At 37.9% G+C, this 12,246-nt stretch overlaps 1 protein-coding gene across 6 annotated transcripts in view; it reads left to right on the top strand.

The window, feature by feature from the left end:
- The window catches only part of RIC8B (RIC8 guanine nucleotide exchange factor B), a 103,419-nt gene that overhangs the window by 83,468 nt on the left and 7,705 nt on the right, over positions 1–12,246 (top strand). The window contains exons 9-12 of one of the 6 annotated variants that reach the window (XR_002312086.2): positions 2,128–2,247; positions 5,223–5,306; positions 9,406–9,544; positions 10,190–10,366. The exons of 1 other annotated variant lie outside the window; for it this stretch is intronic. Coding sequence is in view for 1 of the 5 variants with exons in the window: in XM_020883546.2 (XP_020739205.2) it covers positions 2,128–2,247 (120 nt within the window). In the remaining 4 variants the exon portion in view is untranslated. Of the gene's footprint in view, positions 1–2,127; positions 2,248–5,222; positions 9,545–10,189; positions 10,367–12,246 lie in introns of all 6 variants that reach the window. 4 more of the 6 variants (XR_002312087.2, XR_002312085.2, XR_011483036.1 and 1 more) reach the window with 4 other exon arrangements.

The following is a 12,246-nucleotide window of genomic DNA, read 5'->3' as shown; positions in this document are numbered from 1 at the left end:
TCTTAAAAATTACCTTCTCAGAAGCTTTATCTGGGTCCTCTTTGTTCCTGACTTTTGGGAAATATGATGACCCCATTCAACATTTTTGTTAATGGCCACCAACTTGAGGCCTTTTTCTTTTCTTTTATGAGTACCTGATGCTTCCAGGTGGCGCAGTGGTAAAGAATCCACATGCCAATGCAGGAAACAAGGAGACTTGGGTTCGATCCTTGGATGGGGCAGATCCCCTGAGGTAGAAAATAGCAACCCATTCCAGTATTCTTGCCTAGTAAATCCCATGGACAGAGGAGCCTGGCAGGCTACAGTCTGTGGGTTCACAGAGTCAGACACGACTTAGCAGCTGAGCATGCATGAGCACCTGAAACAAAGGGAGAGGGGCTGGTAGCACACAGTGAGTGTCTCAGGTCGGCTCTGTCCCAGGGGTTTGCAACCTCAATGTGTATCACAGTCGCCTGGGGAAAAAAAAATATTTAGTTGGGTTCAGGTGAGGCCCAGGTCGCGTCTTTAAAGTTTCTCAGGTGATTACAATTTACAGCCAAGGCTAAGAATCACTGACAAGCCCGTGGGTTTTCAGACTGTTTCCCCAGAGTTCTTGAAAGTGCCATAGGGGCTGCCTTCAGAGGAAGCAAGTGAATGAGGATAGAAGGGATTCTAGGCCCCCACTCTCCTTGGCCATCTCTGGCCCCTCTTCTGCCTGAGCAGTTCCACTTTCATCTACTTCATATATCAGCTTTCTGTGTAGATTTCATTTGTTTAAAAGGGTGAGGGGTTCCTCTGCTTTGAAGGAAAAAGAAGTTTTTAACCATGGCCCTTGACCAAGGTCTTTATACAAGAATGGTAAAATAGATGTTTGAGATCCAGTTTTTGAGGATGGTGAGCACTGAGTCCTTCTGCAAGAAATCTGTCAGGCAGCCTCTGAGAAATGTAGAAAAAGAAATATTTTTACTAACATCATAGTACCTAGCCCTTGCTTTATGTGAGAAATGCCCTGCTTAGTTAAGGACGTCAACTTGCCCAAGTAAAAAGTCTAAAGCCAGGCCAGCAAACTGGCCACGTGAGGACATAATCAATCACAATGTCTTGGTTTTGGCCCACATGATTTTTTTCCCCTGTTTAGACTAGAACTGTTCTCCATTTTACCCTAGTCCACAATACTCCACGTTACTTAACCAGTTCACTCATCTGCCTATCCTTAAGGCCTGACCCCTGAAAGCATTTGTGTATGTAAACCCTAGAAAGTAATTTATTGGCACTTTGCTGTTTGCAGTGATATTTGATCATTAAAAACATAACTGACTGTACTTGGATGGTACAGAATATTATAACCTCTTGTCTGCTTCTCCAGAAAGATGTTTAAACTATAGATATTTGGCAACCATTGAAAGATTTATCTTTTATTTCACCTCCTCCTCCTTAAAAAAAAAATAGTATGGCTATTAATTAAGAGGATAGTTTGGTTTGGTATTAGAACTTCATACAAAGTTTATGGAACACATTCATTTTAAGTACTTTATTAAATCTATTTCCAGAAAGCCTGATGGCATACCTATCTTTTGGTAGACTAGATTTCATTCCTTTTTTTTTTTTTTTCATCTAAGCCAGATCAAATCTGATTAAAATTGTTCTGCTTTATCTTTTATTATTTAAACACTCATTGCCTTCTGTGGTCTCACTAATGGACTAATTTCCTGAGATTATAAATTGGCATGCTTTCATTTTCAGATTCCAGCCTGTCATCATTTTTCCAATTTTTTTGACATACTTGTTTTATGCTGTATCACAAAATAGGTTTCTTCTTCTCTGAAATCATTTGTCCCCTATATAATTAAGCTGTGCATCCAAGGATATTTATCCTAACGGCACCAATCAAATTTCCAATTTTTAGAAAGTAGCCATGCCTTCAAAAAAAAAAAGCTGGCAAGTTAGCTATCACCCACTTCCCAAAGCAAATTAGTAGGAAAAGTCAGTTTTTTAAAAAAATTCTTATAGCAGTTCTATACCTAAATTGCTACTGCCAATTTTTTGGCTATTATACTCTTTCTTATTATAACTTAAAACTTGGACCAGAAAAGTATAGAAAGAGCATAATTTGAAAACATACAGCATAACTTTTTTTTCTTTTTGTAGCATTAATCTTATCACTGGTCATTTAGAGGAACCAATGCCAAACCCCATAGATGAAATGACAGAAGAACAAAAAGAATATGAAGCCATGAAACTTGTCAACATGCTTGATAAACTTTCCAGGTATTGTATTCCCCTCCATTTTTTGCTTGGTTTCTAAAAATGTTCTATTTCTTTGTCTCTCTCACTGAGAGTTACCATAGAACAGCAACTCTGGAAATCCATGTTGATTGGAACAGGCTGGCCCAGGCAGCACTAGTTCAGACCTCTCTTGGCCACTGTGGTTCTACATGTGCCGCTTATGGATGTGCGTTCCTAAACATTTCAACTCTCAAAGCTAGGAGAGTAGCTGCCAGGTCACTGTGATATTTAACCAACTAACCTCCCTGTCTTTAAAAAGATGCTGCAAATTAGGTTTGATGATTTTGCTGCTTCTTGTATTTTTTTGTTTTAGTCTGTTTTGGTTTTTGTTCCAAATCATGGTGCTTTTTATTTTTATCCATTTTTGATGTGCAAGTTTGCAATTCTTTCTTTTTGGATTGCTGCTGAAACCAAGAATTCTAAACTGTCTAGGAAAAGGTGAAAAGGAATAGCTCAAATGAAGGATTTTCTGAAAGCAGGCACTTGTATTAACTAGGGATTCTAAAAACAATTTCCCCTTCCCTTCTTGCTTCACACCTCCTTCCCCTCCAAAAATAGCCAGTTTTGAAAATAATTAAACTAAATATATACTAATAAGTAACTAGTCATCTTGAAGGAGTTATTAGAAAGTATTCCTTTCACACTTGCCTGAATTGCTCAATTTTCTAGTCATATATTGAGTCACTGTCTCCTTTAAGCCATCTTGAGTGAGTGCTTCTGTGTGTTGGTGGCAGCTGCCACCAGAAGGTGAATTTCTTCTGGTCATCTCCTTTTTCACAACAACTCTGCAAAGGCTAGTATCCCTCAGTCAAGAGAAGTAGCAACTGGAATGGTAAAGCCAGAAAGTGAACCGTAAAAGGGAAAGGTATAATAAAGAAACAGAGGCTAAGAGCACAGCAGAAAGCTTAGAGCAGAAATGTTCAAAAACAGGAAGAGTTGACGTGAGGAGTGTGACAAGTTAGGATATTTAGACCCTCTACAGAGCCTGAGTTTTCAAATGCTGCTGCTAATGCGATAGACTTACATACAAGTAAGTAGCTTCATATCTAAAAAGCTAGTATGACTACACTTTAGTTGACTTCCAGCTATTCCTTTTAAATTTCCATCATTTTCCCAAGCTTAGAATTTACAGTTAACCATGTTCATAATATTCAAAAGACATTGTTATCTCTTTGCATATGACATTCTTCATACTTTGTATAGAATATACATGCATGTTTCTACACTGAATGAATTTACAGTACAAGAGAAGATTATTGTTAGAGCAAACATAGGAGGCAGAAGAACAAGTTCTGAATGAACAAGTAAAAACAAGATTTGTACTTCACAAAGATCTGATGGGGCAAGTGAAACACAGCAGTGTAACTACAGCAGTCAGGATGAGAACCAACAGAGTCCGCCTGGTAGGTGGAGGGGGAGATGTTAACAAGGACCAGAAGGGAGCGTGCTAGCATGAAGACAGTAAACTAGTTAGGTTGAATAAATTTTGTTTTTCTTAAATTGCATTTCAGTAATATGAGTTCTTAAAAGATAACACAGACACAATCAAACTGGCCCACTTGCCCTGGATGAGTGAGCGTCCAGCCGACGCCCCGCTCAGCCTGAAGGCGATGCTGGAGCAAAGTGTGTCTTGTGTTGGCTTTGATGGCATGAATTTCGTCACTCAAGTTAAAGTGAAGGCAGTTTTGAGAATAATCCTAAATCACAACTCTCCCATGATGTGTGGTGGGGACTTTTGTTTTTTTGTTTTTTTACATTGTCTGCCTTTATGTGCTTTCTAACATTTGCTCTCACTAATAACAGCCAATGACAAAACTGTATGGAGATCAGCAGTGGACATTCCAAAGCTGGAATGCAAAGAATGAACCCATTCTTTATGCGTCGTCTTACGTGTCTGTCTTAGTTCCTTCTCTCTTTTCACTGTTGTTTTTGGTTTGTTTGTTTTTTTGGTTTTTGGTTTTTTTTTTGAGGTAAAAAAGATGCCATAAAGCCAAGGTAGACTAAAATCAGACAATTCGGGGAATATTTGTTAAGCAGGTACTCTCTGCAAGGCACTGTGCTAGGAAGATGAGGGAGATTCAGAGGTGAATGTGGTAGTCTCTGCCTTTGGATAACTCACCTTTTAGTGTGGGATATGGCTATAAGCTATTCTAGAATACAGGGTAGAAGGAAGTAATGTCAAAATAAGGTCTATATTGAACTGTGTGCCCCAAGGAAAAGGAGCAGTTCATTCTGTTGTGATGAATCAGGGACTCTTTCACAGGGAAGGTAACAATTGTGCTGATCCTTGAAGTTTAAGAGGTGTTAGACTGACAAATGGAGAAATGACCATTCATTCCAGGTGAAGGGAAACTTACTCTTGTTGATATGATAAATCTTTGTTATTCACATACTGCATCTTTCTTCCAAAGAGCTCTGGTTATTTTATCACAATCTGATTAAGTTGTCAGATGTATCATTAGGGGAAGCAAGGCCCAAAGAATCGCCCCACACATTTCCAAGCTAATGACTGATGAAAATCCATTTCCTTCCACAGTTTACAAAACTGTTTACAAAATGTACACATTTCCTTTCACAGTTTACAAAACATACACTGTCTTTCTAGCTAAAGTGAGGCTAAGAACTTCATGTTTCAGATTTCAAGACCTTTGCTCTGTCCACCGTGCTACTGTGTCTGTCTGTTAAGAGTCAGTGTTCGCCAGAATATTTCCTAAATCATCCTCTTCAGCAATGTGCTATTGGTTAGTTCCTTCAGCTGTCACTCTAAGGATGTTCTGCATCCCACCAAGTCTTACTGTGCTAAGAGTGTACTGTAGCTTTGTCTGGTTAGCTTTCCTTTCCAAAAATGAAATCATTTTCTCCTGGGCCTGATTTGAAAGGCGTGTGAGTAAAGGATAGGATTGGAGGTGATGTGGCCAATGAATGGACACTAGACACTCCCTTTTTTCCATCCATAGGAGAGCAGATGTGAAGGACCTGCACCAGGATGGTGGTTAGCAACAGTGGCCCGTGCCAAAGCACTTACCAAAGTGATGACTAAGGTTGGTCATGCCAAGTACTATTACTGGGCCTGGTGTAGGGTACAGATGTTATTTACCACCAAAACTGTAAAAACCACCAGTGCAAAAATTTAAATTACATTCCCGTTTTGCCTTCAGGCTGGACATAGCCACTGCCTCAAGTTGCTCACCACCTTAGCAACTTTATCTAAGCTAGATTTTTTAAGGACCCTGGAGAGATCAGTGCTGAAACATTTTTTCCCATTGAATACCAACAGACAGTGGTATTCCATGTGATTTTTCTTTTTTTAGTATAAGGATTCTGTTTGTGACAGATGTAGGTAAGGGGATTGGCAGTGGACCTGGAGGTCGTAAGAGTTTGAGAATAATATGAACCCTATAAATCCCATCATGTCTAGCTAGTACAGTGCCTTGTACCCTGTGATTTTCCCAGTGTGTTTGATGAAATGTCAAAGCTGATCCCCAAATCAAAGGTTAATTTTTTTTGCTCAATAAAATAGCCTACATGGTTTAAAGACTTTAAAGTATTCTCTTGTCAGTTCAATTACTTGGCCAGAGGTCATAAAATTCAGGTCTGGAAAGGAATCCTGTTAAGGTACTTTGGTCCATGAGTGGCTAATTTAAATAATGGGGTGCCTAATTTCTTTAATGTAGAATGATAATTGTAATATTTATCAGACATAAGCATTAAGGCCTGAGGCATGGAGATTATAGAAAGCTTCATTTGACATTTTTAATGTGAGAACAGAGGTGGGAAGGAGGATGAAATTGGCCTGCCTCTCCACCTCTTCTTTCCTTTCTTGAACTAGAAAAAATATAAGTCCCTGCAACTTAAGTGGGAGATTAGAATTCGGATTGTATGTGGTTAAGCAAGTCCAGTGTGGCTTAATACAATTGCATTCACCTTAGCTACCACACACAATTTGCATATAACAGCACAGCCTCCTCCAGAAGAGGGGAGAGAGGATTGACTGATTTAAGCCTAAACTAACCAAGGGAAGTAATATTTCAAGTTTTAAGTTTTGTTTTGACTTTTCTAATCCCCCTTAGTTTCTTAATTGGAACAGGACTGATTAATCTTATACTCCACACTTAACCCCATCACTGTTTAGGTACATTGCCATTTTGCTTATAAATTATATCAAAATCTTCTAAAATTTACATCTATATAAATAATTGTTTTCCATTTCTTCCCTTTCTTATCTACTCCTTGTCTAATATATTTTTGCCAGCCATTGTGTAGTATTGGTGGGATATGGCTTTCTTAATAAATGCAAGTACCAGATATAGAAATAGTTCCCCTTTAGTCTCCAAATATTATTTTTAAGCTTAGTAAAGCTGGGACAGGTAATTTATGACTGAAAGTAATAACTATATAATTTTTTCCTTATAACTAAATTTCTTGACCCTGCTTATAAAAATAACAACTGTGATTACTCCCACCTTGATGAATTAATCAAGGAAATGCTTTGTAGGTACATTTTAGAAATGCGATCCTGTTTTCATAGCATTGTAAGATCTATTGTGGGTATGAAAGTGTAATGATCTTAATTGCTTACATCAGAAAATCCTTTAGGTCTGCACTGTCCAATATGGTAACCACTAATCATATATGACTATGGCGAGTCTGAATTGGGATGTTTTGTAAGTGTTAAAATCAGACATTCAAAGACTCAGTACAAAAAGAGAATATAAAATACCTCAATTGTTTATTATGAATTTATGTTGAAATAATATTTTTGATATATTGGGTTAAGCAAATTATTTTAAAACTAATCTTACCTATCTTTTCTCACTTTTTTGATGTGGCTTCTAGAACATTTAAGATTACATATATATGGCTTACATTATGTTTCTGTTAGACAGCACTGTTTTACCCCATTAAAAATACACTGCAAGTTTGCTTGGAAGCTTAATTGGATCTAGTTAAACTAATATACCCTTACAGTGGTAAGGGAGAAATATGATCTTGTTCATCTTTAGGTTAAAGAGGGCCTTTCCACCGGCTGGACACCTCTAAGTAGGATGTCATGCAGTCTTTGTATTGCTCGTTAGTAGTCACTGTCCCTTAACTCCGTAGTAGGAATGCCTGTGAGCTCTTGATTTAAGCACTAGCCAAAATGACTTTTGTTTATTAGAGAAACATCAAATAAGAATAATCTCCATTGACTACTTGCTCTTAGTCACCCTCCTCCTTTAAGTCTTTCTAATCGAGAAGAGCATGTCAGAACTTCCATTTCTACTGCTTTATTCAACACTGTCAGTTGGCATGCTGACCTCTTATTAATATTTTTGCTAATTTTGGACAGCAAGATAGAAAGGTCTGTAGAGAAATTACCAAGAAATAAAGATCACCTTTACTTAAGGGTCAAACTCAGTTTTATTTTTCTAACACTATCCCTAACCTCTTTCTCTATATTTTCTTAACCATACTCTTTAATGTGAGGTGGATAGCACATTTTTAGAAGCTTTGCATGTGATCTTCTAACAGAAATGAGAATAATAAAAGACTAATATTTTGTATATTGCTTTTAAGTTTGAAAACAGCCTTGTGAATTAGATAGGGTAAGAGATATTTTATTGAGGTGTAAAGGGGACCAGTGATTAAGTATCTAAACCAAGATCAGGCATCTTGTTAATAACAGTCAAGTTCTTAGACTTCAGACTCCAAATATTAAATGTTATTTTTAAAAATTACCAACATATAGCTCTGAAATTTGTCAGTCTGATTATCTTTATTTAGTAAGATGCTCTAAATTTTAAATAGATTCAAAGGACAAAGACTGATAGTAAGCATATTTACCTGAGAAGAAAATTAAGATTTGGAGGCCATTCTTGCTTTTTCATTCCATAATTGAGCTTTCCTCAAATATCAAGTCAGGTCCTAAGCAGCTTATATCAAAAACAAAAACAGCTTCATATGAAGGAAACCAGTAAAATTGCTATAATTCTATGTTAATATAAAATATTTTAATTATTTTGAAAAGAGAATAGATATTCTGGCAGATTCTTATATTCAGTGTGATCATATGAAGAAAATTAACTTTAGAAAGGCTTCCCTATTTACAAGGCTGTTGCCTGTTTATTCAACTCCCAAAGTGGAAGGACATGCATGGTGTGGACAATGTACCATATCCATTTCTCTTGGGAATGATATTTTTATGTTATATATTTTAACTTCCCAACTGTACCCAATCCCAAAGCATGACAGTGAGGCTGAGGGAAGGGTCTCGGAAATGTTTTTGAAAAATGGAGCTTGAAGACCTCAGATTTGGTACAGAAAAGCCACCACACCTCTCCTACCTATTGGTTAGTGGCTTAGTAAAAGATGAGTATAACTTCAGCACTAGGAAGCCATCAGATGGAAGATTATACTGAAAGATGAAGGATCAGCACAGGACATGCTCTGATGGTATATAACTGAACATTTAACTAATGCCAAAAGTTCTATTAATTTCTTGAGGACAAAGCATTTAAAACACTTGAGGCTATCACGAGTTTTGAGGAAATCCATCGTCCTTCAGTAGATTGTGGACTATTCCATTGATGCTGAAATGTTGAAACAAGATGCACTCTCAGAATTACAGCAAGGATTACAGAGCTTCCTTCTCCGGGCTCTCACAGGCTCCTTCACAGCAGGCATTTTTGGAAGAGCTCTGTTAATTAAAATGCTTTATTTATATACTAATTTTCATCCTATCTTCCAAATGTGAAAGGGAATTAAATACGAAATGGCTAATTTTAAATGTCAGGGTTCTTTTTTTCCAAGCCAACCTTACATTAAGAACAGGAATCCCTGTGCCAAAGAAATGGTTCCCAATTATCCCATCCTGGGTTTTGTTATACATTGTACAGAAGTCAACAAAACAAGTATGTAACAGAACCTGCCTAAATAACAGCCACCCTCATTAAAATCAGAATTAATCAGGGGGTGATTGAAGGAAGCAATGCTTCATAGGTTCCCCCTTTTTCTTCTTTTCTAATCATAGAACAAAATATGTTACATAAAAGGATTGGAACTATTATGCAGTACTCAATTAGAGGGAGGTGAATAGGTCTCTAACATGCTGTTTTATCAAAAGAGCAGACTGGTGTTTGCATGACTGTTGTTTCATTACAGACCCTGTCATTAATTCCATGTGTCAATACTGCCCTGTAGTACACAGAGCAGACAAGAAAGAAGAGCCCTTGAAAACAAGGGAATGATTTTTGAGTCGTTATCAAGCTAAGTGGCAAGCGGGAAGCTGAAACTCGTATAGGTAAATTCGAAGGGACTCTTGGGAGATCTGCAAGTGGGAAACAAGAATGCATTTTACCAACTGCTTAATTATGTCCTGTTTTTCAACAAGTACACTTGAATTGAATGCTTTGTTTGTATTGCACAAAAACATGTGCTTTGGGCAAGAGTATTCTCTTGTTTCCAGGTCAAGTAAGGTGTCTTATACACATACGCATCTGGCCTATTCTATAATGTGCTATTGGGTATGTTAGTATCTGAACCCCAATATTGCACTGTCATTTCTGGGGGAAAGTTACATAGGAACTAGAAGTCTAAAAAGTGGAGCCTTCTCTAAGATCCTGAGAGGTTGTATAAGCCCAGGCATCCCAGAGGAGCATACTTACAGGGCAGTGGTGGCTAAGGAAAATGTGGAACTATATCTGGGGAAAAAAAGACAGACTATAAAACTTTAAATATGGTATAAATTCCATAATCTCCCACCCCTAAACCTTTAAAAAAGTACTTTTTGTTTTCCATTAGCAGTCCTAAGGGTTAGGCCGGGGCAAAATAAGGTTTCCTTTCTTGGACGTGCTTTATCTGTGTCCTCGTGCCTGGCCAAGCCCTTATAGATTATGGTTCCTTATCGTTTAGTAAGATCAAATTTCTAAATGATGTTTCGTTCCAGTTGAACATTCTTGGAGGCTTATCTCTTCCCTGGCCAGATGCCTGATCAGATGAGAAGCCCGCCATGATACTGTCACAGTGCCTAGAATGGGCTCTTTATCCAGTAGACATCACTGTACTTTTTGATGATAACGAGGGCAGTCTTAACTTGTGTTAAGGCCTGTGTATAGCATTGAAGGTAAGTATGAAGGAGTTATTGCTATGTGACTATCTTAACCCTGATGCACATTTCAGAATACAGTATCTTCGTTTAACCATGATCTACATGTATCTAACACCTAGCCATCCTTTTTAGATGGGACCTTCATAATTTAGGACCAGTAACTCTTCATGAAATGGCCTGTTTATTGAGGGCCATGATTGAATTTAGATCCATCCTTGTAACATTTGCCATTGCTTTGATTTATTTTTGGAATCATTCTAATCATTTGCTGGTAGCTTTGCAGAAAGGATTTGTGGTCTTGGTGTATGTCAGTGACAATTAGGTAGGCTGCTGTGCTTGACTTTTAGGTTTAGAAGATCTTGATTAGAAACAAAAGCCTAGCAGTTTTAGTGTCTTAAAAACCTAGCAGCTTTTTAAGTAGATCATAATTATTTAGTAACCTAATATTTAGACTCTTGGAATTAGAATAGAATCTTAGGGATCATCTTGTCCAACCCCTTCATTTTATAGATGGGGAGACTCAAGCCCAGAGAAGGAAATGACTTGCCCAAGGACACCCAGAACATTAGTGAACAATCTGAGACTAGACCTACTGGTGCCCCATATGTATGCATCTGAGTCTACATGAATCAGTGGTTGGAAATTCCAGGTTGTATGGCACAGAGAGAGCCTTGATTTCTGGACGATCAGAATGTCTGATGACATTGACTCATCAGCGAAATAATTACAGTTAAAATAGTATGAGGATGATTCGTGGCAAATGGTTCTCTACCATTGTCCATTTATGCTATGACCCATGTGTTATATTCTTTCAGTAGAACTTTACTGAGCACCTATTATGTGCCCATCCTAGATACTGCAGATCACAGCCAGATAAGACATGGACTCTGTCCTCAAGTTGCTCAAGTCCAGTAGAGAATGAGAAATCCATGGAAAGCATCATGCAGAATTCCCTGTAGAATGCTAATACTTCTCCTAATTGTACATCTTGGTGATGAAAGTGAGCCTTTTCTCTTATCAGGGTTTGTTTATTAGGAGTCACATAAAACACTGTGATTCCTTTTTGTGAAAATACAAGATAATATCAACTGCAGCTAAATTGAGTTCATACACACGTATTGAGGATCTACCATCTGCAAGGCACTGTGCTAGACACATAGGGATATGAAAATGAATACAGCATAGAATATTTTCTTTTTAATATGTCAAAGTAATATTGTTTTATAGCTTTCAACCTTTGTAATAAGAATTATTTTTAATAAATAGTCTTAAAATATGGGACCCTTGAAATAGAAGACAAAATATCTCTGTACTGTAACCCAGACTTGTCAGCCCAGGATTGCAAAGTCTCCATCCAGATCCTCTTTTGTACCCCATATCTGTCTTGAGCTTTCTTTTTCCTTTATCTCAGCCAAGCCAGCCTGCTTGCCAGTCCCTGCACACAACTAACTCTCGCTTCTGTGCCTTTGCTTGACTAATCTTCTGCTTCGGGATGCCTTTCTCCCCATGAATCTATGTCCATCACTGCCATTACAGTCTGGCCCTGAATCCATCTCCTGCCAGGAGCCTGTGATCAGCATCCCCATCTCCTCCATGTCCCTCCCACGTGTACATACTGAGCACCGTATGACTGGTGGAATCACAGTTCTGTGGTATTCATTAATGCTTCCCATTCTCTGTCCACATCTTGCTGATCTAGATACAACAGATCTTACTAAATGAAGCAGTTTAGTATAACCAGTTCATTTTTCAGACCTTTTAGGAGTAAGTTTCTATATCAAAGAATTCATTTTGGTATTTGTGGGCTGTTACATGATAGAGAGGAAAATCAGAATCGTTAGGATGGGGGTTTGAAAAGTAAGCCTTGGGGTCCATAAGAGAAAACAGTCACATAT

Source organism: Odocoileus virginianus, chromosome 23 (assembly GCF_023699985.2).
Source record: "Odocoileus virginianus isolate 20LAN1187 ecotype Illinois chromosome 23, Ovbor_1.2, whole genome shotgun sequence".
Taxonomy (NCBI): Eukaryota; Metazoa; Chordata; class Mammalia; order Artiodactyla; family Cervidae; genus Odocoileus; species Odocoileus virginianus.
Note: the sequence above shows the minus strand (reverse complement) of the source record. Positions and strands in the feature narration are given on the sequence as shown.